The 25,730-nt window shown below is 36.2% G+C and overlaps 2 protein-coding genes across 2 annotated transcripts; both read left to right on the forward strand.

Moving 5' to 3' along the window:
- The first annotated feature begins 778 nt into the window (after positions 1-778).
- On the forward strand, positions 779-12,256 carry LOC132190058 (T-complex protein 1 subunit alpha). Its single transcript, XM_059604940.1, has 17 exons — positions 779-966; positions 1,105-1,169; positions 2,046-2,135; positions 2,252-2,338; positions 3,210-3,269; positions 3,399-3,449; positions 4,766-4,861; positions 5,033-5,098; positions 5,335-5,552; positions 7,783-7,879; positions 8,649-8,735; positions 10,447-10,581; positions 10,727-10,831; positions 10,922-11,050; positions 11,141-11,244; positions 11,640-11,730; positions 11,832-12,256. Exons 1-17 carry the CDS (start codon positions 906-908, stop codon positions 11,916-11,918), a joined length of 1,629 nt encoding a protein of 542 aa, XP_059460923.1. The 5' UTR covers positions 779-905; the 3' UTR covers positions 11,919-12,256.
- Positions 12,257-17,005: 4,749 nt separating this feature from the next.
- On the forward strand, positions 17,006-25,367 carry LOC132189342 (calcium-transporting ATPase 1). Its single transcript, XM_059604047.1, has 7 exons — positions 17,006-17,686; positions 19,429-19,483; positions 19,569-21,520; positions 22,081-22,239; positions 23,363-23,534; positions 23,651-23,949; positions 24,626-25,367. The coding sequence occupies exons 1-7, from the start codon at positions 17,510-17,512 to the stop codon at positions 24,866-24,868; spliced, it is 3,057 nt and encodes a 1,018-aa protein (XP_059460030.1). The 5' UTR covers positions 17,006-17,509; the 3' UTR covers positions 24,869-25,367.
- The last annotated feature ends 363 nt before the right edge of the window (positions 25,368-25,730 follow it).

The raw sequence follows: 25,730 nt of genomic DNA on the forward strand, positions 1-25,730 counted from the left end.
GGAGCTGAATACCGTTCCATCACACTTTTCGGTGGGAAGCTTATTTGGTTGAAGTATATTCTTTCAAATCTTTGCACCGCTCATCCTTATTTCATTGATTTATATTGTGATAAAATACCTGTCTTGTAAGTTGCTGACTTGTTGTCGATCCACTCAATTGTTTACTAGCACTGTCGTAAAATATGAGTGGCCGTTAAATGCTTTTTATAAATTGATATGACAGTTCACATGACACTTTTCATATTAAATCATAAATTTAAATTTATTCGTAAAATTTATTGTTTAATGTTTTCATTATGTTATGCCACGTGGCATTCATGAAGATTGTCTCACATAAGTTTGTAAACAAATAGTAGTGTTAAACTTGTAATATTCTAAGCATTTTCCAAACTTTTAATCCTTGTATTGTAATTTTTTTTGTTTTTATAAGATTGCCCCTAAGCTCACCATATAATTTCGATTTTAGGATTTTACTACTTTTGATTTTAGAGTAAATTTTGTACCATTTAAAGTTTGTAGGATGTCCTTGGAGGGAAATTTAACTAATTAATCCGGAATATAAAAATTAAGCTCAAATTCGATAATAAAATAAACAAAATCAAACTTAAAAGGAGTTGGGCCACGTGTTTTCTGTGCCTGTCTACCGAAGCCACCAAGACTGCCCATGCACCTGAGCTGGGCCTCCTGGACTCCATCGAAAAAGGGCTTCACTGCCTCGACTTTGGTTGGGCCGTCTTCTTCTTTATTTCTTACAACACAACAATCACGCTACAAACTCCTTTCTCAATTGAAGTAAGCTGTGCAGTGAAAGTTCCATTTCTTCTAATTCCTCTTCATCCAAAGACCTAAAACCTAGGGTTTCTCATTCTCTCTAACTCACACTCACTCTCTCAGCGAACCGCTAAATGGCCGGCCCTGATATTCTCGGCGAGCGCCAGTCCGGCCAAGACGTTCGCACTCAAAACGGTACTCTCTCTCTCTCTCGGTCTCTCACAGCCGCCACTGAAAAACCTGCTTTTACTTTTTCTTTTTTTTTTCTTGATTTTGTGTAAATTTAATGTCGATTTTTTTGTTTGGTTTGTGACGGTGGTGCGTTTGGAATAGTGATGGCGTGCGGAGCGGTCGCTAACATTGTGAAATCCTCGCTAGGTCCTGTTGGACTCGACAAGGTATTGAAGCTGTTTTTGTGGTTGCAATGTTGGTTGTTCCTGATAGGATTTGCTTTACTTTGTTCGCGGCATTTGTAGTAGCTTGAAATCGTTGATTGTAGAGGTTTCCTGGTGGCATCACCAAGTGTTAGACATGGTGTTCCTATAATCCCTATGCTCGCAAAGATTAAGGACTATTTCATCTAAATGTTCAAAGTTTAGTTTTACATGCTATAAGAATATGCGAAATGCAGGGGTTTATGGACTTGATAATAAATGATAACTGATTGAGATGAGATGTGGTGTGTGTGTTTGGTACAGAGAACATGTAACCTAATGGAGGGATTGTCAAAATATTAGTTAGATTAAAGTTTTTGAGTGGTGTAACATTAGCAAAAGTTACACCACGTGTAAGTCTGTAGACTGTTGAATTTAAATGTGTAGGATTACGAACAAAGCGATGTATTTCGTATTGCATAAGTGGTGTGAAACTGAGCATATTGCTTGTTCTCAATGGCGGGTGTTGTTCCTATGTACGTGCATTTGTTTGTTGAGTTGTAGGTTGGACACTTGCATGTGTTGGAGTTAAATTCATGTAATGCAGTGGAGACTGAAGATAGAAGGACAGTTTGGGAAAGGAAAGAAGAGGATTTTCTTTTTGTTCATTTGTTTACTTGTGTGTTTTTTATTTGAGAGGGGCACCAATCCATGAAGACTATTTAACATAATTATAGTGATACAGTTAAAATGATGATCTGCATGTCAAAGTCTTACCTTGTTTTTGGATGTCATTTCAGAGAGGCATTGCTGACATACCTTTTCCCCAAAGCTTTATATTGGTCTGTGTAGTTCTATGGTAAGGGTTTAACTTGCTTCTTCATTGATTTATTGTTTCAGATGCTTGTTGATGATATTGGTGATGTGACAATTACTAATGATGGTGCAACAATACTCAAGATGTTGGAAGTTGAGCACCCTGCTGCCAAGGTTGATAAAGAGTCACATCTTGCCTTTTGCTTTGTTTTACTGTTATGTATGTGTGCGTTGTCCCACAGATTTTTCCACTTTGTTACATGTTTAATTTTATTTTTTGTGGTCTGTAGGTTCTTGTGGAGTTGGCTGAGCTTCAAGACAGAGAAGTTGGAGATGGGACAACTTCGGTAGTCATCATAGCTGCGGAATTGCTTAAGGTAAGTGTAGGCAGCCTGATCATTTAAGTTCTTATGGGTTTTAAAGGAATTCCCTTATGTTTTGATGAATGATGACTTAATTAATCATAATCCTTGCTGAGAGCAAATGATATTATGGTGAGGAATCATATTTATGCCACATCTATGATATGTGCAGCTAGTGTGTTCCTTTGAGATTTCATATTGGTTATAGAGGAGTTCCCTCAGGGTTGGAGCCAGAATTTTCCCCCAGTGGAGGCAATTAACAAAACATTAGTAATACAAATTATTCACTCAGTAAATGGAAAACCAACTTAACAAAACAACTAATTTAAAATGTTTTGTTTTTTATAACATCAAATTATTCACCCAGTAAATGGAAAACCAACTTAACAAAACAACTAATTTAAAATGTTTTGTTTTTTATAATATTGACGAGCACTGTTCAAGTTTTTTAAAATAATGGGTAGGAAGTAAATTTCTACCGAGCAGTTAGTTTTATAATGGCAGAATAGTATATTGAAGTAATACCAAACAAATCATTATAACCATAGCATAAAGTAAATCATTAAATTGATGGTTGATTGATGCAAATTAAGAAATTCATTCCATTTTAAATTATGTTTTTGTCAAATGGAATCAATTGTTTAATCATTGAAACTGTTTTAATTAGTTTATAAAAATCCTACCTTTTCATGAAATTTTAGCAGGCACAATCTTCTCCAGTGGGGCAACTTTGAAAACTTGACAAAAAATTTAACTTATCCTCACGAGCCTATGAAACTTAAGTGGGAGAAGTCACCCCCACTCACTTGAACATGGCTTCGCCTATGTACTTCCTTATGTTTTGATGGATGATGACTTAACAGAGCATTTAATCATAATTTTGCAGAGAGCAAATGATTTGGTGAGGAATAACATTCACCCTACGTCTATAATCAGTGGATACAGAGTGAGTGATTCTCTCTCTCTCTACCCCCCCAACCTTTTTGTTTTTATTTTAAGTTCCAACACTACATTACTTGGTGAGTTGCCTTATGGTTTTATTCTCTATATTTGCATATGTTCTTGATGTGAACAGCTTGCTATGAGGGAGGCATGCAAATATGTGGAGGAAAAATTGGCTGTGAAAGTAAGTCTCCTGTGAATTTTTCTTTGTATAGCCGTTGAAAACTAGATGCGTATGCTTGCGTGTGACGATGACAGATGTGGTTCATAACCATAGTAGGCATGAATGGCAGTTTGGTATGGATCATACAGTTGCCATGAAAGACCATATTCTGAGTTTTTCAGTTTTATCATTTGTGCTAAAAATGGGAGAGAGGGTTCGGTGTGCAATGTTGTTGTCCCAACTTAAGATGAACATATTGAATTGTGGTATTATAGGCTTTGCTAAGTTCTTTTGCTCCCATGAAATTTTAGGACATATATGTGATCTGTTGAAAGAAGTTTTTAATATCCTACATTAGATTGACTTGTCCTTAGAAGATCATTTTTATTTTTCTTTTGCAAAAGTAGCAAACTCGTTAAAAAACAATAGTACAATAGGTACAAGATCACCTAATATTATAATCTAAGATTAAAGGGATCAATAAAATCTGAAAACAAAGAGCACCGTGAATTGCCTGATGTATTCATCGAGTCAATAAAAAGATCTTAAGAAACAACATAGATTTAAGGGGATTTAAACGGAACTCAACATTGTTAAAAGTGTGATCATTCCATTCTCTCCCATGTAATTGACATAATGTGTGAAGGGACTGCACTTCAAATTTTGCTTCTTGTAGGACTACCGAATTTCCCTTTTCAGCAATTAGTACCTCAATAACCATTCTAGGTCATCAACAGGTGCACCCCAGAAAGAGAGAACACCAGAGCCCGCAACTGCATTGCTGTTGTACAATGTAGTAATAAATGTTCTACTAACGCTTCACTAGATATACACACACAACAACAGTCTACGATGAACATCTAAGTACTCTTCCAGGGGAACATAATGCTGGAGGACTCTCCCAAAGCACAATTTTACATCACATCTTCCATTGCCAGTTGACCTCCAGCCGATTATGTCGTGTCTTTGCTTGAAGGATAATTAGAGTACAACAACTCAAACCGGGAATCCACGGACTCTTAGCTGTCAATCTTGGATGGCTCTCACAAAGTGAAAATTCCAATCTTTGCCTTATTATCCTGAGTACACAAATATGAGCCTATAGAAACATTCCTTTTCTCAGCTAGCAAAACCAAATCTGGAAAAAAATCCTCCAATCCCATACTACATTCCATGCCAAGAATGAACTTTGATACCATCGCCTAGCACAAATTTAAACACTTCGTACTTAGAAAATGGTCCCTATTCATTTTGTGCTGTATGCCAATGCTTTGACTAAGCTGTAACATATTTGATGTATAATACTCTTGATAAGATTGTTTCCTTGATTTGTCTAGGTTGAAAAGCTTGGAAAAGATTCTCTAATAAACTGTGCCAAGACAAGCATGTCCTCAAAGTTGATAGCTGGTGACAGTGACTTCTTTGCAAATCTGGTACGCTTATTTGTCGTTAAGTAATATAGAACTATTTGATTCCAATAATCTGGATATTAGTGAAATTGGTACTTGTTTCTCTACGTTGTTACCAAGCCGTTTGTGCTTGTTGTGCCTTTGATGAGCGTTTTGTGTGTTTTATTTATACATATATTTGATTTGTATTTCTAGGTTGTGGATGCTGTACAATCTGTTAAAATGACAAATGCACGGGGAGAAGTCAGATACCCAATCAAGGTGGGTTGTGTATTCTACATATCTCATCAGTGAAAGGTTATGCAGTGTGCACGTATATCTGGAGGAAATTTGATATCTGTTTTAGTATTAGTATTTATTATAAGTTCCTTTTACAACTACTGGCAGAAGAATCATTAGCCTGATATGGCCCAAGCTCCTTTTCATGGTTTTTGTGATGTGCTAACATTTGTGGATGTGAAATTTGTAATGCCCTAGTTGCTCTTATCATACTCCAGGGAATTAATATTTTGAAAGCTCATGGCCAAAGTGCAAAGGATAGCTATCTTTTGAATGGGTATGCTCTAAATATGGGTCGTGCTGCCCAAGGAATGCCAATGAGGGTTGCCCCTGCCAGGATTGCCTGTCTTGACTTTAATCTTCAGAAGACAAAGATGCAATTGGGCGTCCAGGTCTTAGTCTCTGATCCCAGGGAGCTTGAAAAAATTCGTGAAAGGTGACAGATAATAGCAAAGTATTTCTTTGATATAAATAGTTGTAATTTACTTGATTGCTAATCAGCTTTGCACACCATTGGAACAATCAATACCGTTTTACTTTTCACTTCCACATGCTCTTTTCTTTGAAGTAATTGATTTAGTATCCAATTACCTATTTAGAGCAACCTGGTAAGGGCACAACATGGTTTACGTACTTACATTCGAATAAAATTGTGTGTTTGTGTACCTAGTCCAAATTCTTCTCACATGTTGTTTTATAAATCTAAGTGGAGATCTTATCATTTTTTTTTAAAGATGAGAAAGTCCATTTACAAATAAATTAGTCAGGAGAAAAAACAGGAAGGTAATTTATTTCCAATACCCTTTAAAATGAATCTACAAGTATCTTAAAATATATGTTTGCCATGCTACTGGTTCTTAGACATCATCTAGTCTTGAAAATGGATTTCATGGGAAGCAATTAATTGAAACCTTAGTATATAATTATGTTTAGTTGGGTTGTGAAGATTAGTGTTTTGCGTTGATGTTACTATCGGTTATGAGAAGAATGCAAATGCTGAACTGCCTTTTTTTTAAAAAAATATTTTGCTTCCTTAAAATTTGTACGCTAAGAGTATTAAAGTTATAGGCATATTGCTAGTGCTGCAATTTGGAGAAGAAATTGAAATATTTTCTTCTAACATATATGAAAAGAAAATTAGCTAGAGAAGAAAAGATAGCTGGATATTACAACAATTCTTGGTATCTTGGTGAATTGAAACAACTCAAGTTATATAATCTTTAATGGCAATCCACCTTGAATTGTTGATGGGAAGTGATAAAACTACTAATTTGGTCATACATATTAGAAGAGTTGCTTGTCTTGATCCTATTGACACAATGTACGTGTTATTAGCTGAACTCTGCAGCTGTACATGCTAGAGATCTATGATGGTGCCGTGGTTGTGCTCTTAGGGAAATGGTCACAAAAACAGAGATCTATAAGTGGAACATGTAGGACAAAAAAGTACAAATGTGCTTGTGGACTATGAAAACTGCTAGGGTGCCTCAAATATATTGATACTTATTTCCTTCATTTAGAATCATGTTGTGTGAAGGATGACCCTTAAGGAAGCATTCCCGAATTTATATAGCATTGCTTGTGTGAAGGATGCTTCTGTTGCAGTTCATTTTGATTATTTTAGTGGTTCCCTTTAGTAGAATGTAAGCTTTATTTAGATCGGCTCAGAGGTGGATGTTTTAGCTTCTTTCTTCACTTTGTTGTATTCTCATAGAGTTAGACGGGAAGGGGAAGACAAGCTTTGGTGGGCCCCTTAACACAAAGGGGTGTTCGATGTTAGCTCCTTTTACAAGGTCCTTGCATGTAAAGATTACTTTCATTTTCCTTGGAAGAGTATTTGGTAGACCAAGGTTCTTTCGAGAGTGGCGTTTCACTTGATTGGCAGCCCTAGGAAAGATTCTTACCATGGACAATCTTAGGAAGTAGCAAGTTATTGTGATCGATAGGTGCTGTATGTGCAAGAGGAATGAGGAGTTGGTGGACCATCTTCTTCTCCATTGTGAGGTTGTTTGCGCCTTATGGAATGCTTTATTCAATCGCTTTGGGTTGTTCTGGGTTATGCCTAGTCGGATGGTTGATTTGTTTGCTAGCTGGTGAAGGGGCCGGCTCTCGGAGTGTTGTTGTGTAGAAAATGGTGCCCTCTTTCGTTTTGTGGTGCCTTTAGAGGGAAAGAAACAATCAAAATTTTGAGGATTGAGAGAGGACGTTGGAGGAGTTCAAGTTCTCTTTTGTTATTCTCTTTATAGTTGGACAACTACGTTTTTAGCTCCCTTGGTGATTAGTTTTAATGATATTTTTGTACTTTTTTCTCCTATTAAGGCGTTTCTCATGTATACTTCTTGTGTACCCAAGTTTCACTTTTAATGATACTTTAATTACTTTTTTTTTTTGTTAAGTAATGGTACTTAGATTACTTATCAAAAAAAAAAAAAAAAAAGATGTGTCTTGTCAAGTAGCATTGGTTTAATAGATCTGAGGCTAAAATGATTGCATTTCCCTTTCTTTGGCCCATTGTCTCGGCTACTGAAAGAGTCGTTCTTGCTTTATGCTCTGTGTTGTGACAATTTTATTTACCTCTTCTTTATGGTTATCAAGACAAAAATCATTAGGTAATGTTTGTCTACATTTTTGCTTATGTGGAATTGATGTTACACATGCCTTTGCAGAGAAGCTGATATGACAAAAGAACGCATTGAAAAACTTTTGAAAGTTGGAGCTAATGTTGTTCTGACAACAAAAGGGATTGATGACATGGCACTCAAGGCAAGCTTCTATGGATATTTGATTCTGCTTTCAATCTACGACATGGCCAGTATTCATTTGTGGTCACCGAATTGGCTGGCATGATCATTAGCATTTTCTCCAATGCCATCATCCTAACTGAACTTGGTTGCATGTACTGGTTACAGAGTCATATTTTTGTTGGCATTGCTTAAATAGTCAGTTATCTTTTGGTTTTGGTCGTGTGATTGTTACTATGTTACAGGGGCTATGCTGAAAATATTGGGTAATGTTTGGAGATATCTGAAACACCATCATAGGAAGTGGGAAGGATAAAATGTTGAATTACTATTTCTTTCATGCTGCAAACTGAAAATTGAAGTTTATATAGCACATGACGTGATTGACCTGGAAGTATTACTTTGAGATATCCATATAACATAGGAAATATTTAAGGAAGTACCTAAGGACAGCGTTTTGTTTGATAGAGGTTTTCTTGATCTATTGAAGTGTCTAAATTGGTCGTTGTCCTTACAATGGGTCGTCAATGTTTGTATGACGATACATTGATGTCTAAGTTTTGAGTAAATTATCTTCTAGTTTTGGTCCAGTATGTTGTTGGTTGTGTGGGCTGAACCATCTTTTGAAATGGGTTCACTTTGATTTCAGTGAACTTTGCTGACAAGCCATCTTCTTAGATTATTCTTTTCTGGTTCTCCTTGTTTATTATTTACCTACTATCACACTTGCAAGCAGATTTAAATTTCTTGGGCATATTATGATTTTTTATTGTTCTTTGATGTTCTTTCAGTACTTTGTTGAGGCTGGGGCCATTGCTGTGAGACGTGTTCGGAAAGAGGATATGCGCCATGTTGCAAAGGCAACTGGTGCAACGCTGGTAAATTTCTAGCCTGCTTATGTTAATGATATCACTTTTCAAGGCTGCTATTTGCTTTTGACAGTGGCTAATAGTTAATGCAATTATGGATGTATGAAGGGCAATAGTTCTTGTATATAAATGTTGTGATTTAGATTTTTTGAATCAGCCGAGCTTAAAAAAACATTTTGGTGGTGAAAGAAGCAAAGTGCTTAGTTGTGCCTCTTGTTTTTTTTTTTTATAAAAAAAAACTATCTATAATAATAAAAAAAGGTATATTTTTGGTCCACATTAGGATATTTTTTGGTTAATAAGACAAATTTCCTACAACTGGGTTTTAGGAAATTCCTTCAACCTGGTCTCTAAAAGTGTTGTGTGTCCCTTAGCATGTGCTTCTCATATGCCCTTTTTTTTTTTTGTCATGTCATCAAATTTGAGGTGGAAGATGGCTCCCAAGTTCGAGTCTGGCATGATTTGTGATGTGGGGATATGGTCCTTAAGAAAGCCCTTCTAGATTTATATGGTATTGCTTGTACTAAAGATGCTTTTGTCATGGCTGACTTGGAGTTTTTTGGTGGTTCCATTTAGTGGGACGTAAGCTTTGCTAGAGCGGCTCATGATTGGGAGATGGATGTCTTTTCCTCGTTCTTTAGGGTGTTGTATTTAGCTGGAGTGAAATGGGAAAGCGAAGACAAGTTGTGGAGGGTCCCCACCAAGAGAGGGCTATTTGATGTTAAATCCTTTTATAGTGTTATGGGTTGTAGTAATGGCTTTCGTTTTCTTTGGAATAGTGTTTGACGGACTAAGATTCCGTTGAGGGTAACCTTTTTACTTGGTCGATGGTCCTAGGAAAGATCCTTACTATAAACAATCTTAGGAAGTGGCATGTTATTGTGGCCAATAGATGTTGTATGTGTAAAAAGAATGGGGAGTCAGTGAACTATCTTCTACGTTGTGAGGTTGCTTGTGATATATGAAATGTTTTCTTTAGTTGATTTTGGTTGTCTTGAGTTATGCTTAAACGAGTAGTCAATTTGTATGCTTATTGGTGACTGTTGGTAGCACTTAAGAGTGTTGCTGTGTGGAAGATAGTGCCTTTTGTGGTGTCTATGAAGGAAAATGAACGACATAAGTTTTGAGGACCGTGAGAGAACTTTGGAGGAAATTAAATCTTTATTCTTCAATACTCTATATCTTTAGACAATTGTTTTTGTTTATCTCTTGGTGATTAGTTATCATGATTTCCTTGTTCTTTTTCCTCTTATTAGCTGTATGGTTTCTCTTGTATACTTCCTACGTACCTGAAGGCGTCTTATGCTTTTAGGATATATCAATTACTTATAAAAAAAAAACTATGCTTTAATCTTTTAAGCTGTATTTCAATTGCAAGGCTATTTGTTACTCCTTTCATACCAGAATGAGTGTCTCGGTAGATAAATGCTAAAATTTAGCTCCTTTAATCCTAGTATGAGCAGCCCACCTCAATTAATGAATCATATGGAATATTGATACAGAGATTTCAGACCGATGGCTTTTCATGTAAAACAGTGTGTGGGGAGGGAATTCTGAAATCTATATTTTGCTCTTTCCTTCTTCAATTCTAGTGTGTCCATCTTATGATTGTTATGTATGAGTTTTTGTATTTCAGTGCATATTAATGATAATTTTTTCTGTAGTTTAAATAGGCTAACCAATATCATTTTGTTTGTGATTGTGTACAATTGATGGGCAGGTCTCAACTTTTGCTGATATGGAAGGAGATGAATCATTTGATTCATCACTTCTTGGATATGCAGATGAAGTTGTGGAGGAGCGTGTTGCTGATGATGATGTGATTATGATAAAGGGGACTAAAACTACAAGTGCGGTGGGTGATTTTTTAAAAAAAAAATTTGATTATTCTTTTTTGGATTTTACACTTCTCAACTCTGCAACCCAAATGCTTGAAATCCTTGTGGAATTCCTATTTCATGCATAGTCACCTTCTGATTTTTTTATTTTATTTCCTCTAGGTTTCCTTGATCCTCAGAGGTGCGAATGACTATATGCTTGATGAGATGGAGAGAGCTCTGCATGATGCCCTGTCTATTGTTAAAAGGACCCTTGAATCCAATACGGTAAACTTGCACTTTCTATAATACTTGAATCCAGTGGAAATAACTCATTTTTCCTATTCATATTCTTCATCATGACATATTACAATACAGGTGGTAGCGGGTGGAGGCGCAGTTGAGGCTGCCTTGTCCGGGTATTTGGAGTGCCTTGCTACAACTTTAGGATCCCGTGAGCAGTTGGCAATTGCAGAATTTGCTGAATCTTTGTTAATTATACCAAAGGTTTATTATAATCTATGAGCGCATGATTTAACCCCCCATCCCACTGATTGGAATTGTTGTAGAGACAATAATGACATGTATTTGGTTCAGGTGCTTGCCGTGAATGCTGCTAAGGATGCCACTGATTTGGTTGCAAAATTACGGGCTTACCATACCATAGCACAAACCAATGCTGATAAGAAGCATTTATCGAGGTATTTTATTTTGGAGCTATTTTGTGAGTGTCATTTTCGATTAAACCAACAAATGATTTCATTACTCCCATCGTCCTCTGCAATTTTTTCTTCTTTTTTGGATTAATTAATAAACTTTTTCTTCTTCACTCAAAGTAGTCACACTAAGTAAAATTCATTTCAAGACTGGTGGCTATGACACCTCTTCTAATGTGGGTTACAATTCATTCTAGTTCAGCTTAACGGTTCAGCAACGTTTGTGTGTGTGTGTGCTCGTGCAAGAGAGAGAGGAGTCTGTAACTAGTTTCTTTTGGGGTCTGACCTGAGTGCTCCCTAGTAAATTACTTACGTGGAAATTTTCATTTTATCAGTCACTCCATATTTAATTGGTTTGGCCGCCTCTAAAACTATTGCAGCATGGGTCTAGACCTTTTAAAGGGAACCGTTCGGAACAACTTAGAAGCCGGAGTCATTGAGCCTGCAATGAGCAAAGTGAAGATAATTCAGGTAAACATTGTAGAACATTCAAATGCTCTAACTTGTAAAGAGGATTAGGATTATTGCTAAACAGCCTCTCAAAGTTGTTTCCTGAATTTTCCATTGGCCAGTTTGCAACTGAAGCAGCCATAACGATTCTTCGAATTGATGACATGATCAAGCTTGTCAAAGATGAAAGTCAGAATGAAGGGGATTAGGATTGTGTTTTTGGTGTGGGAAAAGGAGGGGAGGGATTGTTCTTGCAGTTTGTTGCCAAGGACTTCCTGATATCATGTTTGTACCACCATAAATGCTTGTTTTTTTGGCCTGAGGCAATCTTTCTCTTTTTCAATCGTATGGTTTCTTTTTTTATTTTTTATTTTATTGTTGCAGTTTAATTTTGTGGATAGCTTGCTTATCAAAAAAATTTTGTGGACAGCTTGCTGCTGGTAAAATTTCAAAGCAAAGAATTTTTATCTAGATTTTGTTGTAGAAATGAAAGCACAAGCAAAGATTCTGAAATATGAGGTTGCACTAGAGACAGTTGTTGGCTTTATGGCTCAGGTCAGGCCCTCTTATATCACTCACTGTTTTGTATATTATCTATGCAGACAACGATGGGTTTCAGACAAATGTTTAGATAAAACTGCTTTTCTTAGCTAGTTGAGTTTTAGTTTCTAACAAGAACCATAGTAAAGGTTTATGGAAATTGAGACAGTTTTTACTATCCTATGAAATGGTCGTTTCTCCAATCTTTGCAAAGAAGTTTTATGTGAGAGTCTTCTTCTGTACGACCGTTTCTTTGGTGTCTTTTTTGACTAAGCAAGTCCAAGGGAAAAGGAAAGGGAGTACTTTTGTTTTGTTTGAAAAGAATTCATTCCAACGCCAAAGAATCCGGGTCTTGGCAATTCTCTTCAATTAGTCAAAAAAGTATTGGGTGTCTACGGATATATGTTTGAAATTAGTTTCAATTTTTTATTTTTGGTCAGAAAAAATGTAAAAGCAGTCCACATAGTTATATCGATATGCTATAAGTTTCTTATAGTTTAAAAATGTGATCAGGTATGCAATAACTAGGTTCTTACATTCAACTTCGGTTTAATTTTTTGATTGAAACCTTTGAATGTCATGTTCGTAATAATTAGATTCTGACATGTATCATTCATAATTAATATATATGGAACACAACCAATATGGCTACATCAATGAAGACCCAAGTTTGACCCAGTGGTTCAAATCCCTACTGTCCGAATTGTTGTTCGAGTCTAAAGCCAGGTGAAGTTGAGGAGGTCAAGTCCGAAGCCTTACCGGCAGTCATATCAGACTCAAACAACAAAGTTAGACTGGCAAATTCAGCGTGCAAGGAGATGGTGGGACACCAAGGATGTTCCTAGCTTGATTCGATGGTCGACTCGAGCAAAAGGATCAGTCGGGAGATGACGCTTCTTCTTTCTAACTCGAGCTGCCGGTGGTCTACTCTTGTCTAATAGCTTTTCTTCTTGGGTGAGGATAGAGAGGGGAAGAAAATATATTTGATTTTTGCAGGTGGCTGACCTAGGATGCCTGAACTACCCCTAGCATGCAAAAATGGGGACAGAGTAACAATGGTCAGACATACCAAATATGCTTTAGTCTAGTGAAAATTATCAAATGAAGTTCAGGCCAAATAATCATCAGAAAAATTCTGACAATTTTTTTTTTTTTTTTTTCAATCAATCCAGGCCATATCTTCCTAAACTTAATTTTGATATTGAGATCAAAGAGGATTTTTGCGACAACTACAATGAGATGTAAAACTCAATGAGGCCACATTGTGCATGCTAGGCAAACAAAGGTCTATGGATGGACCCACCCACCCTTTGCAAGGCAAATGCAACACTTAGAAGTAACATCCCTAAATCTCGTTATGAGACTCTTAAATATTAGAGTAATGCTATATATCACACAAATATTTCATAAAATTGATATGGCTCAAATACTTTGTATTACAGTAGAAAGATTACAAGATCACATTACATGGAATGCTTGCACTAATATATACTGCAAACTAAATCATAAAGAATAGGTACAACACCAACTTAAATTGTAGAATGGGTACATCACTAACTTAAATTATTCCTATATGAATTATAATAATAAATGGATGTTGACAGCATCATGTGACAGGTGTGTCCAACAAGAATCAATTAATATTAGCCCAAGCATCAGCCTAAGTAAGCTTACTACAAACTCAATAGAAGATGAATGCCCAAATTGAAGAACTCTTTAAGCAGACTGTTGGGTTCTAAGTCTATAATGGCCGACCCAATTAATCCACAATCTAAAGCATGTGGTTAGGCCTCTCTTGAAGTTCAAAACGTCATCTTTCCAACCAAACAAGTTTCAGCTCATTTGGAGTTGTGCACATAGAGTTATGAATGTTTTTAATTGGGGATCCAGCTTACATGCTGTTATTTTAATAACAGCATGTATGCTGTAGTCTAAGTAACGGTTAAGATTAAATTTCAAAGTTGACTTACTTTTGAAAGCTTTTAATAAGAGAGAGAAAATAAATTTTTTTTTTATAGATTTAATGTTAACCGTTGCTTACACTACAGCATACATGCTGTTATTTTAATAATAGCATGTAAGCTGAATCCGAGTGTTTGGTGCTTCCTGAATTTAAGGATTTTGTTTTACACTCCTTGACTTAAGGTGGCTGTTTTGTCCCATTCCCAAGAATTGAGGCTTGTTTTAAACTTTAATTGCATGCTTAATTTGAGTATATGTTTCGTTCTATGCTTAGAGGGTTATTCTAAGCTTCTATAAATATGCGTGCTTGCAAGTATAGGTCATATTAGAGTTTTGTGTTCAAAATCAACCTTGGGCTTGTGAGAGGAGAGTTCTCCTTGAAACTTTGTATCTCTTCGGTGTAACCTTTAGAGTGGTGAGTTTCTTAAGTCATGTATCCCTTGTTTTAATCCTTTTGGTGGTGATATTTTCTATCATTTTGGTGTTATCTCTTAGGTGGTAAATTTCTATCTTTCATTTGAGTGTGAGTTCGTGTAGTTGTTTCCATCTCCATTTCAATCCGGTATCATAATGTCTTGGAAAGGAAGAGATATTTACTGTCTGCTCTTTCCAACTAACAAACATTTTTTGTAGCATGTTCCAAGTTGTCACATAAATTTAGCTTAGCTGGAGAATATTTTGTTGAGCTTGAGTAACTGACTGGATCATGTATTCTAACAATGGCAAGGTCTAGTAGTCCTTTGAATCAACTCTTGTTAAGAAAAAAATATCCAATGGCAAATAAGTCTTACCACATAAACTTTGTAGTTACTCATAGTATTAATAGCCACCATCCACAACTACATTATCAATTGAATGGCTATTATGTCATCTATACACACCATCCACAACTACATAATCAATTGAACGGCAATTATGTCATCTCGTGGGCAGATGCCTACAATTTATTTCTATATTGAACACTCTTGGATAGTCCAAACAATGCCAATAAATATGCTAAAACGGCTAAATACAACTTGCTCATGTGGGCTTGATCTTTTTTTGACTCTTCGTATTCACCTATTTTCTCTTGTAAGTATACGAGACTGGTAAAATGATTCAGGCATCACTGTTTTATCATACTGTTATCTTGTAATTTGCTAAATGACAACCAAGTCCTTAATTAAAAGTTCCGATGGCAGTGTTTGTCAATGGCCTGGGCTGGTATTGTACTAGGCCCTCCCTTAATCCCAAAAAAAAAAATTTTCTCCTCAAAATTAATCTCAATATCTCTACTTTTTATGCCACATTAATCATTTTTATTATTATTCAAATAAAAAAATCACTACAAAACAAATTTTTTACATTTTTCCATATAAAATATATTTTTTCACTTTTCCCCACAAAACATTTTCACTAAAACTAATTAAACACATATTCCTAAAAAAGTGCTACAGTACCGGCCCTGATACAGTACCAGCCCAGGCCATTGGCAAACACTGCCAATGGTTACTTTACTAACAAAAACAAAAACAACAAAAAAAAAATGATTCAATTTGTAGAGATATGCCAAACTCCCAATGGTGGAAAAATGGAAAGATATATGATGTATGAGAGACTATTTTATTTTGAAGACAAATAAGGGTATTTCACTAGACAAATAATGTAGACCCATGGAACATACAATGTGTGTATAGTTGGGTTGTCGTACTTTGAAGACAACGCTAAAGTGGATTTATTGTTTCGGTTGAAATATTTTTCCTGCATCAACCATATAATATATAAGGGTTCAAAATCAAATCAACATTGTTTGAAGAAAAATGTCAAAACCTACAACTAATTTACAACTTGTTAACTCGTACTGGCATATGAGAAGAACGTGCTGATTTTTGTTTTTTTTGTTTTTAATTGACTTGACTCTAATTAGTACTAACATATACCAACAAATTGTAAAAAAAATTATAAAGGATTCATAGATCTATCATTGCTCTATTTGGCGCAAACCATTTTGAATTTGAATTACTCTTTCAACCAAACATGATCCCCACCCAAAAAGGACAAATAATTCTTTTCTGTTTTTTTTTTTAAAAAAAAAAAAATTGTAGATAGCATTGTTCGAAGAAAAATGTTAAACTTACAATTAATTTACAACTTGTTAACACGCATAAGATAAGAAAGTGCTAATTTTTTTTAGCGATTGGCTTGACTCTAAGTAGTACTAACATATACCAACAAATTGTAAAAATTATGGGTGTGTTTGACAAAGGGCTTGAAAATAGAAGTGGACTGGAACTGTAGCAGATTTGATTGATATGAAAAAAAAAAAAAAAAAAAAAAAGTTGTATAAAAAAGTGAAAAAAAAAATTGTTTATAGTGATTTTTTTATTTAAATAATAATAAAAAGTAATTGATGTGATGTAAAAAATCAGAATATTAGAGTTAATTTTAAGAAGTTTTTGAATTGGTGGGTCCGCTCCGGCCCATTCCTTTGCCAAATACACCCTTTGAAGTCATAGATCTATCATTGCTCTCGTTGGCGCAAAGCATTTTGAATTTGAATTATTCTTTCAACCAAACATGATCCCCACCCAGAAAGGCCAAATAATTATTTTTTTGAAAGAAAAAAAAAAATTGTAGATCCCACACAGAAAAGTCGCAATTTGTCAGCGTGCCATTGGCTGACAACCCACATGTGTCCAACGGGTATCACGTTCCCATCCAATCAACGAGCATAAAAAAAACATTTACTTTATTTATTTTTTTTTTAAAAAAAGCATAAAAAATTCTCACGCGGTTTCTACCAGAAGATTGAACTTTGGACAATGTATATTTCTTCAACTACTCCTCCACTATCTAGTACCAACTACTAAAAATAGCAAGTAACTCCCGACAGTGTACGGCTTCTCTGAACGCCTGAAGAGGGGTCACCACAACCGGCCGATCTGTCACACTCATCGCTGACCTTGAAAGAAGAAGACGCAAGGAGTTCACGCGCCAACAAATAATATCTGAAATTGAACAAGTCTTAATTGGCGGTCTCTGCGGTCCTGCCTTTTTCAAAAGCAGTTGGGTTACAACGGAATAAGTAACGGCTTTTGGTTTCAAATCAGATCAAAGGACACAGGATAAATATTCTCTTGTAAGATCGACGCGATTCCTTTGTTCCTTTCGTAGGCCATGTTTTGATTGATTTCCACGCACTCGCCTAAGCTTTCTCTACAATCCTTTCACTCTGGTTGAGCTTGAATGAGACGACGAAGCTAGGGTTTGTGAATATATATATATAGATAGGAGTGAAGGAGTAGGAGGAGGGCCTGAGATGGAGAACTACTTGAACGAGAACTTTGGGGATGTGAAGCCCAAGAACTCGTCGGAGGAGGCGCTTCAGAGATGGAGGAATCTCTGCTGGCTGGTGAAGAACCGTAAACGGAGGTTCCGATTCACTGCCAATCTCTCCAAGCGCTTCGAGGCTGAGGCTATCCGACGCTCCAATCAGGTTCCACTCACTGCGTTTTCTCTTTTCTTTCCGTTTGGTTCGGCACTAAATTTTTGGTGGCAAAGGGAATCCGCTATACTCTTTGTCTGTACTCTTTTAGTTAAGAGGAAATTAAAGATGGGGGCTAACTTCAGTAAATTTCTTTGCCATAGATTTATTTTGCTTACTTCTGCTAAATGGTTATGAATTTAAAATAATGCAAAGCGTTTGATGTCATCCTCCTACATATCTCTTGACCATCTCTTGTACGGAGATAGATAAGACAAGAGATAAGCAAAAGATAAACCCCTATCGCTTAAAAATCAGAAAATAAGAGAAAAGCAAAGAAAAAAAGAAAACGATAATCGATGTCGTTGAGAGGATTGGCCTTCGAGGAGTCAACCTCCAAATGCATTGGACAATTTTATCTTTCTTCTCTATAGATTGGCACCTACACGCTACACGCTCATATGGACGGGTTACAACTTATTATGGAATTGAAATGTTATGTTACTAGTGAGAATAAAGTCAGAATATTATGTTAATAATGACAATAATATCATATTAATATCAGAATAAAACCAAGGAAAATTAGGAACGTTGCAATGTAGGAGTTTAGAAGATGATTCCATTGTGCTTAATGTGGTGTATTTGGAGAGAATACAATAATTGAAACTTCGAAGACTATGGTTGTGGTTGGTCTTTAACTCTTGATCTTGCACAGTCAGCTTCACTTTAGATCATATACCTTGTCAAATACAAGATTCTTCCATCTACAAGTCACTTCAAACTTCTTACAAGGTTTCAGTGGAAGTGAAAATTGCTTTGTAATACCAATATCCATGAAATTGGTAGCACTACCGGTATCAATCAAGACCGTCATTTGTTGAAGCTTGATAAAACCATCGACCCGCATAGTTTGAGAGTTGGAATAACCGGCTAAAGCATGTGTAGTGAATGTACTTGAATAATTGTTCCTGTTAGATTCCATACCTTTTTGCTTCTCAAACGCTAAAAACTATTCTCAAATATCAGTTATCCAAACATGTTTCTAACACAATTTTCAAAACAAACACATTAGTTAGAAATCGAGGTATTCTATTGTTCATCATCTATGCCATATTATAGTACCATAATGCAACAGACGATGCTGGATTATGCATGCCGTAAATCATTAATAATTTTAAATTGACTAGGAATGAAAATACAGATTCCATTGGGTAGGTGATGTTCTTATCTTCTAGCTTGGCTTGAACTTAGCACCATTTAGTAAGTACATGCTGTACATTTTTGCCAACTGGATATCCCAGTCACATGAGTACTTCCCACTAATTTTGATACTAGTTGCATTTGACCCGGATTCTATAGTATTGAGAATCTCTAAGGAGAACCGATTCTCCGATGAGGTTTAAGCATGAAGGTGCATCCCAGTTCAGATTCTTTAATAATCATTCTTGGATTGTCCTTGCTGATTGGAACTTGTCTGCACTGTCTTGAAAATTATCATGGAGATGCATCTGTTTTGTAAAAGAATTATGCTGGATTAAGCATTGGTGACCTATTTTGGGGTTTCTAGAATGGCTATGAATTATGATTATACAATTTCAGAAGATTGGATTAAAACTCAGAATAATGATAAAAAAAATTGAACTTCATAAAATTATTGGAAGTACAAGTTGTCTTGAGAATTGAATGCATAAATTGTGTCATCTCGGCTGTGAATTTCCTTTTTGATTCTTGCCTTTTTGTTTTGAACACTATAGGAGAAGTTTAGAGTTGCAGTTTTGGTTTCACAAGCTGCACTTCAATTTATCAATGGTAAGAATCTTAACCTGCTTTGATCAAAAGTTTGTGAAATTATGGTTATAATTCTTTGCATTGACTCCAACTTCAATCCCTGTAGGTCTAAATTTGTCCAGTGAATACACGGAACCAGTGGAAGTCAAAGCTGCAGGTTTTGAAATTTGTGCAGATGAGTTAGCATCCATTGTTGAAGGCCATGATGGGAAAAAACTAAAAGTACATGGTGGGGTTGAGGGTATTGCAAACAAGCTTGCAACATCGATCCATGACGGCATTCTGACTTCTGAGCAATTGCTGAATCGAAGAAAAGATATTTATGGAATTAATAAATTTGCTGAAAGCCCAGTGCGAGGTTTTTGGCTCTTTGTGTGGGAAGCCCTTCAAGATATGACCCTTATGATTCTTGCTGTTTGCTCTCTTGTCTCTCTTCTTGTTGGCATTACTATGGAAGGATGGCCGAAGGGTGCCCATGATGGCCTGGGAATTGTTGCTAGCATTTTGCTTGTTGTACTTGTCACTGCCACAAGTGATTATAAACAATCTCTGCAGTTTAGGGATTTGGACAGGGAGAAGAAAAAAATTACAGTTCAGGTTACCAGAAATGGGTTTAGACAAAAATTATCAATATATGAGCTACTTCCTGGTGATATTGTTCATCTCGCTATTGGAGATCAGGTTCCAGCAGATGGGCTTTTTGTTTCAGGGTTTTCAGTGTTGATAAACGAATCCAGTTTAACAGGAGAGAGTGAACCAGTTAATGTTAATTCTTGTAACCCTTTTCTCCTATCAGGAACTAAAGTTCAGGATGGATCATGCAAGATGCTTGTAACGACTGTTGGAATGAAAACGCAGTGGGGTAAACTGATGGCTACTCTGAGTGAAGGAGGAGATGATGAGACCCCATTGCAGGTCAAACTTAATGGTGTGGCAACCATTATTGGAAAAATAGGCCTGTTTTTTGCCATGATTACTTTTGCTGTTTTGGTGCAAGGACTGTTCAGCCATAAGCTGCGAGAAGGGTCCCAATGGATCTGGTCCGGAGATGAGGCAATGGAAATATTGGAATTCTTTGCTGTGGCTGTTACAATAGTCGTTGTTGCCGTTCCTGAAGGGCTGCCTTTGGCTGTGACACTGAGCCTTGCTTTTGCCATGAAGAAAATGATGAATGATAAGGCACTTGTCCGTAATTTGGCTGCTTGTGAGACAATGGGATCTAGCACAACTATCTGTAGTGACAAGACTGGGACTCTAACTACTAACCATATGACTGTTGTGAAAGCTTGTATTTGTGGGAAAATCAAGGAAATAGGTAGCTCTAAGGAGACTTCTAACTTTTACTCTGAGATACCTGGTTCTGCTTTGAGTATCCTACTTCAATCAATATTTATCAACACTGGAGGAGAAATTGTTAAAAACGAAGACGGAAAAATCGAGATACTTGGAACACCCACTGAGACTGCTCTTTTGGAATTTGGGCTGTCGCTTGGTGGGGATTTTCAATCAGAACGACAAGAATTAAACATTGTGAAAGTTGAGCCCTTCAATTCTGTTAAGAAGAAAATGGGGGTGGTTCTAGAGCTTCCAAATGGTGGTTTCCGGGTGCACTGTAAAGGGGCTTCTGAAATAGTTTTGGCTTCGTGTGACAAATTCATAGACTTGAATGGTGAAGTTGTTTCCCTCAATGAGGCATCCATTAATCATTTGAAGGATACAATTGAAAGATTCGCTTGTGAAGCTCTTCGAACTCTATGCCTCGCTTATATGGAAATTGAAAATGAATATTCTGCTGCAAGTCCATTACCATCTAAAGGGTACACATGTTTAGGAATTGTTGGTATTAAAGATCCAGTTCGCCCAGGTGTCAGGGAGTCAGTTGCAATTTGTAGGTCCGCTGGTATAACTGTTCGGATGGTTACTGGAGACAACATAAGCACTGCAAAAGCAATTGCTCGAGAATGTGGAATTTTGACTAGTAAGGGTATAGCAATTGAAGGCCCAGAATTCCGTGAGAAAAGTGAGGAGGAATTGCGTGAAATTATTCCAAAACTTCAGGTGATTTATATGCTTAATAACATTGTTTTGTAAATATTTGGAGTGTTCAATGGTCCTTCATGGTCACTAGAGCTGAGTACACAAATTTCATAGTGTCTGGTCGATGGATCAGTTTGATTTAAATTTTCTTGGACTCTGTTGTTTAATTGATTCCTACAATAAGTGTGAGATTCCATATTGAACTCAAAATGAACACGCTTTGTTACTTGACTATATTTTTTGAAAAGATCCCCAGAGCACTCATTCTGAGCAGATTCCTTATTTCCAATTTGTAGTTCTTGTTATAACTTTTTAAAGTAGTTTATCTTAGGTTTTTATTGTCCTCATGTTCTCTTTCCTTGGAAATACTGAACAATCCCAACGTAGAAGTAATATGTAATTGCAAGGACTGGAGTAAACCAATGAGTATGGTAAATTACAACAATTCTGGGCGATATGGGCCCTAATGGATCGTTGTAAGTCACTAGCAATCATTGAGGATGAAATTGTTCAATAAATAGCTCTTTTCTGTGCGAAGAAACATGTCTGATAAACTAGATCTAATATTTCTTCATGTGCAGGTAATGGCTCGATCTTCACCACTGGATAAGCACACCCTTGTAAAACACTTACGAACCACTTTTGAAGAAGTTGTTGCAGTAACTGGTGATGGTACGAATGATGCTCCAGCACTTCATGAAGCAGATATTGGACTAGCAATGGGCATCGCTGGAACTGAGGTGTTTACTACATGCTGTTCCTTTATTCTTGCCTGAGAAAATATCTTATCTTGCAAAATATAGCTATGATGTGAACCTCAACTTCCAAAAATTTTAGTCAACTTTTTTAGTTTTATTTGAGATATATCTTTTCTCAAAATCCAACCCCTTCGAATTACTTGTGCCAGCTAACTCTTTTCTCCTTTCCTTTTTTGTTTGCTAATAATACATAGAATTGTAATTAAAATGCTTATGCAAAAAAGCAAGAAAAAAAGTCAGAATTGTATATTTTGATTTTTGATTATCATATATAATTAAGAAGTTTCTCCAGTGAAGGATTTGATTGGAAATTGGATTTGATAATATTTCTATAGTGCTTATATCAAAAGAATGCTTGGGGGTGGGATTTTAGGGCTTTTTTTGGGAAAGAAAAGCTGAGAGAGAAGGAAAGTGGGGTGGGGTGGTGTGGGGTGGTGTGGGTGTGCGGAGGTGGCTGTTGAAGCCTTCTGGAGAACAATAAGAAATTACGGTTTGGTTGGGCAGTACCAGGAACACACGTAATCTTTCATGGACCAGTCTATATATATATTCAATGAATAAGTTGAGTGCAAGGTATCAAATAATAGAAATTTAAAATATTTGAGGATCTTATATGAACATTAAAAATTATGAATCTTAATGCAGTTTCTTATCACGCTTAATCATTTTTTCACATTTTGTTTTCTGGCAAGTTTTTACATTATGGAGCTGTTATTTGTTGTAAAAGTGGACCTTGAAGAAGGGATTAGGATCTGTGTTATGTACCTTTAGAAAGTTGGACAAGTAAACATCTATAATCGTTGTTCTTATGCAACCTTTCATTTTAAGCATGGGGGATTTTGAGGCTTAAAACTCAAGACCAGAAGGCTTCTCTTTCTGTTATTTGGAGGTCCCAATGTCTCTCCTTTCACCTGAGTAACCTGCGGGGCATTTGTTGTGTGGACTAATCTTCTTGTAATTGCCTACTGATTGGAGGTGCTTAGTCGTTGATATTATTGTTTTTGCATAAAGGCCCCTGTTCTTGTATCTTGTGGACAAGTTATTATCAATATTGAAATCTGCTTACTTGACAATTTATGTCGTTAAACTTGTTTGTGATTTTCAGGTGGCAAAAGAGAGTGCTGATGTCATAATATTGGATGATAACTTCTCCACAATCGTTACTGTGGCTAAATGGGGACGTTCTGTTTACATAAATATTCAAAAATTTGTTCAGTTTCAGCTAACAGTAAATGTGGTTGCTCTAATCGTCAACTTTTCTTCCGCCTGTTTGACAGGTAAGCAGATCTTCATCTTCTTTTCCTTCTTTTCATATCAGATTTATTTAGCATAAACCTTTTCCTATAACATTATTCCTTCCTTCCCTCTTTTGTCCTTGGGAACGTGCTCTCAGGAAATGCTCCCCTTACTGCTGTTCAGCTTCTATGGGTCAACATGATCATGGACACTCTAGGAGCACTTGCATTAGCCACAGAACCTCCAAATGATGACTTGATGAAAAGATCCCCAGTTGGTAGGAAAGGAAACTTCATCAGTAATGTGATGTGGAGGAATATCTTGGGGCAGTCTTTGTATCAGTTTGTCATAATTTGGTTTCTCCAGACAAGAGGAAAAGCAGCTTTTCATCTAGATGGCCCAGATTCTGATTTGATATTGAACACAATCATTTTCAACTCGTTTGTCTGTTGTCAGGTGATTGTAAACTCATTAGGACGTTTCACTCTTATTTGAAATGATCCAAATATTCTTAGTTTTGATAGATATAATTGCATGTTTGGGAAGTAGTTTTTATCTACTAGGCTCATTACTACTTAATCCTTTGAGGCTTGTGCACCATTTTTGTTGTAAATAATAGTAGGAGCATGCTATCAGGATTCCCTCCATACAAGCAGATATTATGGATACTGCCCAAAAAAAAAAAAAAACAAGAAAAAAAGAAAAGAAGAAGATATTATGGATACTGCATCTAATTGGATGAACGTAGCTTTTGCTCAATGTGTGAGACCTTCAATGTGATTCAATCATGATGAACCCTTTTTATTGATATTATCACTTAGAAGTGTACAAGTGTCTTAGTTGTTTTATTTGTTGCGAGTGTACCTATGAAGTTTGTGCCGAACATTGATAAAATATATGGAAAAATAGTAGCTAATATATCTAACTGGACCCAAGCCTATTAGCTTAGACTTTTGAGCTAAAAATAGTGTCCTAATATGTATATTAATTTACTCTTATTTGGCTCCCTAATTGTTTCTCTCTCTAATATTATTGAACTAGTCACCATTCTTCAGTCCCTCGTCATAAGAGCTGTGCTTTTTATTTTGCTTGGATTATGTAACTTAACCTGGAATGCTGATGTCTTCTTCAGGTTTTTAATGAGATCAGCTCTAGAGAGATGGAAAAAGTAAACGTATTCAAAGGTATAATGGAGAACTATGTGTTCGTGACTGTGCTTACTTGCACTGCCCTCTTTCAAATCATCATCATCGAGTTTCTGGGTTCATTTGCGAACACTACTCCTCTCAGCTTGCGGCAGTGGTTCGTTTGTGTTTTCCTTGGATTCCTTGGTATGCCAATAGCAGCAGTTTTAAAGATGATCCCTGTATCATGAAACTGAGATCAAGGGCAAACTAAATAGGTACTTTCTGACTGGGTTTTCCAAACTCTTACCTGTGAGTGGCGGTTTAATTTTTGGTCATTACCTCATTATAAAGAGTGGAATAATCTGAACTGGAGTAATCCTATTTTTCACACCCATTTATCACGTCTTTTGTTAAACCGGCTGATACAACGTATTTTAAGTAGCTTATAAAGCCATTTAAAACATGCCGTATCTGTCAATGTGATAAATGGGTGTAAAGAGTAGTATTATTCTTTGAATTGATATGAGCTTTCATACTGTGAAGTTTGAAAGGCTAGCAAAACTCACAAAACTTACAACTCAAGATGGCTATTAGTCAAATATTTTGTAGGGACACATGTTAGATTTGTTGTAGACTTCTACCTTGAGAATTTGGTGTATGAATTGTACAATTTGTTTGAGCATGTAGTTGTATTGTAATTTGATCACTTACTTTCCTTATGATTTATCTTAAAGCTGATATCAATTATTTGCTGGTCCAAATATCCTATCAATAGAGACAGTTTTGCAAATGAGTCCCTAGTTGTGGATTGGTACTAGTGTATTAGCACCAAAGGTTTAAGTAAATGTCTGGGCTACACAATGCAGTTTTTCCAATGGCCGAAATATATATTGGAATCTGGTGTCTAATGCTAATCATTTGTGGCTGATAAATGATAACAAACGAGCCGTTACGTTAGTGGCTCTCATCTAAAATAGGGCGTTTGTTAATAAACGAGTCCATTCTCAGGAATGCTACAAAACCATTGTTTCGGAGATCTCTTTTCTAGCCTGCGTGACAAGAAGCCATAGGCCTGGATCATCAATTATTTGGCATATTGCTTACTTTTTT

The sequence above is a fragment of the Corylus avellana genome, chromosome ca8, assembly GCF_901000735.1.
Source record: "Corylus avellana chromosome ca8, CavTom2PMs-1.0".
Lineage (NCBI taxonomy): Eukaryota > Viridiplantae > Streptophyta > Magnoliopsida > Fagales > Betulaceae > Corylus > Corylus avellana.

Coding starts and splice junctions, on each gene's coding strand:
- LOC132190058 (XM_059604940.1), top strand. CDS start 906: ATGGCCGGCCCTGATATTCTCGGCGAGCGCCAGTCCGGCCAAGACGTT. Junction 3,450..4,765: donor AGGAAAAATTGGCTGTGAAA/GTAAGTCTCCTG, acceptor TGATTTGTCTAG/GTTGAAAAGCTTGGAAAAGA. Junction 11,731..11,831: donor GCAAAGTGAAGATAATTCAG/GTAAACATTGTA, acceptor TCCATTGGCCAG/TTTGCAACTGAAGCAGCCAT.
- LOC132189342 (XM_059604047.1), top strand. CDS start 17,510: ATGGAGAACTACTTGAACGAGAACTTTGGGGATGTGAAGCCCAAGAAC. Junction 19,484..19,568: donor TGCACTTCAATTTATCAATG/GTAAGAATCTTA, acceptor CAATCCCTGTAG/GTCTAAATTTGTCCAGTGAA. Junction 23,950..24,625: donor ACTCGTTTGTCTGTTGTCAG/GTGATTGTAAAC, acceptor TGTCTTCTTCAG/GTTTTTAATGAGATCAGCTC.